The sequence below is a fragment of the Solanum dulcamara genome, chromosome 4 (genome assembly GCF_947179165.1).
Source record: "Solanum dulcamara chromosome 4, daSolDulc1.2, whole genome shotgun sequence".
In the NCBI taxonomy this organism is placed as follows: domain Eukaryota; kingdom Viridiplantae; phylum Streptophyta; class Magnoliopsida; order Solanales; family Solanaceae; genus Solanum; species Solanum dulcamara.
Genome location: NC_077240.1, coordinates 8,437,680 through 8,443,827, shown reverse-complemented (window position 1 = coordinate 8,443,827; position 6,148 = coordinate 8,437,680). Strand labels below are relative to the sequence as shown.

The following is a 6,148-nucleotide window of genomic DNA, read 5'->3' as shown; positions in this document are numbered from 1 at the left end:
TAATATTTTTTTAAAAAATAAAAGGACGGGGATTGTGTGGGCGGGCGTGGAGTGAGTGAGCAAAATATTTTAAATTTTATTTTAAAAAAGAATAGTTTCTTCTTTTAAAAAAGTAATTTGTTTTATAAAAAAATAATTTATTTTTTAGAATAAAAATACTTTATTCTTTAATTTTTAACTAATATTAATAGTTCATTTAATTTTTATTAAGATAAAAATATTTTATCTATGTGGATTGCCATATGGCAAGATTTTTTTTCAAAAAATAGAAAGATTATATTACATATACTACTGAAATATGTTTTCAAATTAATAAATGATAATTTATATATGAAACTCACGCTTTTAATAATTTAAGGAGGAAACTAGAAAAAACGAAATAGTGCAAGGGTGTTTTGACACTTATTCATATGCTATCATGCCATTTGTGAACTTAACCCTTAAGCAAAGTTACGCACGCTTTCAATGAATCATATTCACATTTACTTTATTGACTAAAATATAAATAAAGCGGTGTACTATACGCGTTTTTTTTGACAGATTTAGCTATATATATAGGTATCATCTATTTCCTCTTTACTAGACCAAACTTTTAAGGTTTTCTCCTTTCTCTGTCTCTTTGTTCATATTCTAAAAAGTACATCAATGGCATCTACCAAATCAGTTAAAGTTCCCACCATAGATTTTTCCAATCATCAAGAGCTAAAACCAAATACTCCACTTTGGGAATCCACAAAAAATCAAGTTTTTGAAGCTTTACAAGAATATGGTTGTTTTGAAGCAATATATGATAAAGCTTCAAATGAAATTAGAGAAGGCATGTTTGGTATTTCAAAAGAAATATTTGAATTTCCTTTGGAGACCAAATTGAAAAATTTCTCAGAAAAACCATTACATGGCTACATGGGGATGATTCCACACTTGCCATCGTATGAGAGTTTGTGTATTCCTGATTTGCTTAATCCTCAAAGTGTTGAAAATTTTGCTAATATCTTTTGGCCTCATGGTAATCATGATTTCTGGTATGTCTACTCTTTTTTTTAATCATTATTATTAATTTAATTTCAACGATAAAGTTTATGATTTTAAAATTTTTCGTCTACATACCACATCACGTCATTCACAAGTGTATTTACTTACACTTTGTTTGGCTCTAAATAGTTTTTAAAAATTCTTAATTTTATTTTTTTAGTATTAGCATTTGTTAATATAATTTGCCATTATTTTATAAATATATTTGATAAAACATGTTTTAAAAAAATACAAATTTTAAGTTGCGGAAGTATTCAAAAGGTACGAAGTTGATTACTGAAATTTTTAGTTAGGTCAGTTGAAGTCTCTTTGTCGAATTTATTCTTCATCACAGTTTTGAAACAAATTGAAGAACCGACGACGACATTAAAAAAAATATTTAGTACATCAAGTCGCCACAGTTTTATAAAATTTTAACTTGACTATGCATTGAAAATTAATTGTGGGGATCAAAAATAAATGGACAAGTGCTATAACTTTGTCACTAAGCTTTGACACGTAGATGAAAATTTGAGTCTCTTTACATTTGTATATGGGTTATAGGACACGTGTAATCATTAATTATTAACTTCAGATATCTTTTCACATTTTGATAAATAGTTACTTTACTTTAGCACTACCTCCCTTTTTTTTCACTTTATCAAATTTTATTAAGAAATTAAATTTTATTAAGAAATTAATGATTGATATAGTGAGTTTATTATTTTATTTTTATTAATCATTAAAGTCATAATTTAAATTTTAAAATATTTTGATACTCTAGATTTATAGATGGATTGATCATTTAAAATTTTAAATTTTTTTACAAATTTCAAAGATATTAACTTTTTAATAAATTGAGAATATAGTAAATAAAAATAAATTGTACTTTTTTGATTTGTCATGGTCAAATTTGTCAAGTAAAAAGAAAGAATCAAATTAGAAAATTTTTGGTAAGTTAAAAAAAAAACAGAGGGAGTACTAGTCTAGACTCTAGAAGCTGACACCTTTTGGCCGACGTACCCGCTGAGCGGAGGTCATTTATATAATTTCAATAAAATTTTTATTTTAATTTATTTTTTTAGTTTTTTGAATATTTGAAAATTACATAAAAAATTATATAAATTATTAAAAATCACTATAATTAACTACTTCAAATATTTAAATTTTAAAAGACAAAAAAATTGATTAACACTCAAAACTTGCACAAAAAGTGACATATATAATGTAAAAAGGATGTAAAAAATTATTACAAATCACAATAATTATCAATTTGAAATATTTAAAAATCATAAGAAATTTGAATGATTTTTCAAATTTTGTCACATAAATTGAAATTGAAACAATATCATGTATTGGGTTCATACTGACGTAGATCCTCATACATATCTAGTGATCTAATTAGTGAGTTTAATTCCCCTTCCCAATTTTCTTTTCACTACCCCAATTTTGTTAAAAAAAACATATACAAGACTTTGTTAAAGATCCAAAGTGAAAAAGGCATATCAACTAAATATGTTCAACCTTCTTTAAATGTTTATACTAATATTATATGTGCATTAATTTTTGCAGCAATTTGATAAAATCTTATTCAAATCCACTTGTGGAATTGGATGAAATGTTGAAAAGGATGATTTTGGAGAATTTGGGATTAAAACATCAAATTGATGAATTGTTGGATCCCAATTTTATCCTATTTAGATTTACCCATTATAAGGGATCATCAAATATTAGTGGAGATGAAAATAATAAATCTACTGGATTGGGTGGCCACACAGATGGTAATTTTTTGACTTTTATATCACAAAATCAAGTCAATGGATTGCAAATCAACAAAAATGGAGAGTGGATTGATGTCAACATTTCACCAAACTCATATGCTGTTTTGTCTGGTGATTCCTTCAGAGTAAGTGTTATATCACTTCAATTTGTTTTAGAAAGGGGAAGCAAAAATAAAGAAATCTTGATACTTGGTACGAATTTTTGTTTGGATCCTTCAAAAATAATATTGCCTCACCCTATAAATGCATTGCTTTAAAGGATTCGCCATATACTGGACAGTATTTATAAAGAATCTAAGTAATATCGATTGGAACTACGTGTTTGATTTACCTACATATATTTTTTAAATCTCTAAAAATTTTATTGCACACGTGTTTGATTTACCTACATATATTTTTTAAATCTCTAAAAATTTTATTGCACACGTGTTGAACTGTAAGAAATGTATAGCTTTTGAAGAATTCAGCACAACATCAAAAATGTAATTTTGAAGAGTCTTCCAACAAACATACGTTGGAACTACTTGTTTAATGTTAAATTTCATGCAAAACTGAAAATGAATCATCGAGCTTTCCTATGTTACTCAAGTTGTCCAAATATGTTATAACATTTATGTTTATGTTGAATCCTTCTAATTAAAATATAGCTTTGAAAGGAGCTGGTACACATTCAACAATATTTTAGTAGATAGAATTCAGGTAAACATGGATTGGAATTAGCTACATGTTTAATTTCTTCGTGCAAAATTAAAAATGAAAATAAATCTTGATATTTGAATGGAACCTATGTTGTTCGACTTTTCAAAAATATTATCTCGTACATCTATATGAGATCCTCCAAAAGTTTGAAACACACAATATTTTTTTGGAACCACATGTTTAATATGTTGATGCAAAATTAAAAATGAATCAAAATTTGCATAAAATGTAGGTTTAATTGTGGTTTGTATTTCTAGCTTGCTCTAATTTTATGATATTTGTCGAAAAAATAGTTATTTTTAATGGCGAATAGAATTTGAGTTTTATGCACTGACGACGTGAGTAAATTTATGCAGGCATGGACGAATGGTCGATTGCATTCTCCCGTCCATAGGGTAGCAATGGCCGGAGAGAGTGATAGATTCTCCATTCAATTATTTTCATTATCAAAACCAGGTCACTTCATAGAGGCCCCAAAAGAACTTGTGGATGAAGAACACCCTTTACTCTTCAAGCCATATGAAATGCTTGGATTATTTGAGTATGTTACTTCATCAAAAAATGTCTCTCGAGCTCCCAGTGATATTTTCAAGGCTTATTGTGGTGTTTGATATGCTAAATATGAATTTTCGATGAACGTTTTGGTCAGAACACCCTATAGTATATATGGGACTTCTAACGAGAACATTCGCCGAAAATGCCTTCAACGAGCCACAATTTCCAATGAGTTTTATTGAAAATTTGTGTTTTTTTAGTAGTGTGTATTGTATGTCTGAATTGTTGTCGTTCCTTAGCTTTAGCATTCTCGTGAATTTTTGATGAATGTTCCTGTCATAATCCTGTTAGTATATTTGGGATTATTGACAAAATATTCATCGAAAATGTCTTTAACGAGAGTTGTTGGGAATTCGTATTTTTTAGTAGTGTGTATTTTACGTTCTATGTTTTATATATGTGTTTCCTGGGGAATTCATGCTTTCTTTGTGTTTTTTGGGAAAATAACTAATTAGCCATTGGTTAAATAATTTTTGTTAGGCAATGGAGTATTGTTATAATGGATATATTTAGTACATGAAGTCGCGACACTTACATGCGCAGCTTCCTGTCGTACATAAGTAGCTACAGTATTTTATAAAATTTTAACCTGGCTATCATTCACCTTTTAATTAATTGACACGTCCTATAATTTTGTCAGAAAATTTGGGTCTCTTTACATTTGTATATGGTTAAAATTTGACACGTATAATCATTATTTACTTCAGATATTTTTTATATTTTGATAAGTAATTACTTTACTTTAGTACTCTACAGCGAAGTCTAGAAGCAGCGGAGAGCATTTATATAATTTCTATAAATTTTTCATTATAATTTATTTTTTCATTTTTTTTTTGAATATTTAAAAATTAAATAATTTTTTTTATAAATCATGATAATTGACAAATTATAATATTTAAGATTTAGAAGACAGAAAAATTCAATTTAACTCTCGAAATTCTATAGGTGCCATATAATTTGGGATAAAAGAAGTAACATATGTAATTTAAAAATAATGTAAAAAATATTAAAAATTAAAATAATTAACAACTTAAAATATTTAAATTTTAAAAAGCAAAAAATTTGATTAACGCTCGAAATTGGGACAAAAGTAGTGATATATATAATTTAAAAATTCTATAAATCACAATAATTAATAATTGAAATATTTGAAAAACATATAAAAAACTGGTTGACTCTTAAACTTCTATATATGCCATGTAAATTAATACATAGGGAATAATATAATATTATTTAAAAATTATAAAAAAAAATATTACAAATTACAATAATTAATAACTTGAAATATTTAAAAATTATAATTTTTTTTAATAATTCTTTAAATTTCAATGGCGTCACATAAATTAAGTGCGAGAGAAGTAACATGTCTAAAGATCTAATAACTGAGAGTTTAATTCTCCTTCCCATTTTTCTTTTTACTACCCCAATTTAAGAAATAAATAAAAAAGACACAAGACTGTGTTAAAGATCCAAAGTGAAAAAGTCATATCAACTAAATATGTTCAACCTTTTTAAAACGTTTATACTTACTAATATTATATGTGCATTTATTTTTGCAGCAATTTGATAAAATCTTACTCAAATTCACTTGTGGATTGGATGAAATATTGTAAAAAATGATTTTGGAGAATTTGGGATTAAAACAACACATTGATAAATTGTTGGACACCAAATTTATCCTAATATTAGTGGAGATGAAAATAATAAATCGGCTGGATTGGATGGCCACACAGATGATAATTTCTTGACTTTTATATCACAAAATCAAGTCAATGGATTGCAAATCAACAAAAATGGAGAATGGATTGATGTCCATATTTCACCAAATTCATATGCTGTTTTGTCTGGTGATTCTTTCAGAGTTAGTGTTATATTACTTCAATTTGTTGTAGAAAGGGGAAGCAAAAATTAGTAAATCTTGATATTTGTTTGAATTTTTGCTTGAATCATTCAAAAATAATATTGCATCACCCTATTAGATCCATAAATGCACAACTTTTAATGAATTCGACGTATACTGAATGGTATTAATAAAAAATCCAAGTAATATCAATTGGAACTATATGTTTAATTTACCTACATATGTTTTTAGGATTTCTAAA

The 6,148-nt window shown here is 26.6% G+C and overlaps 1 protein-coding gene across 1 annotated transcript; it reads left to right on the top strand.

Annotated features, from left to right (window-relative positions):
- Positions 1–572: 572 nt before the first annotated feature.
- On the top strand, positions 573–4,460 carry LOC129885986 (probable 2-oxoglutarate-dependent dioxygenase AOP1). Its single transcript, XM_055960485.1, has 3 exons — positions 573–1,022; positions 2,584–2,917; positions 3,848–4,460. Exons 1-3 carry the CDS (start codon positions 646–648, stop codon positions 4,100–4,102), a joined length of 966 nt encoding a protein of 321 aa, XP_055816460.1. The 5' UTR covers positions 573–645; the 3' UTR covers positions 4,103–4,460.
- The last annotated feature ends 1,688 nt before the right edge of the window (positions 4,461–6,148 follow it).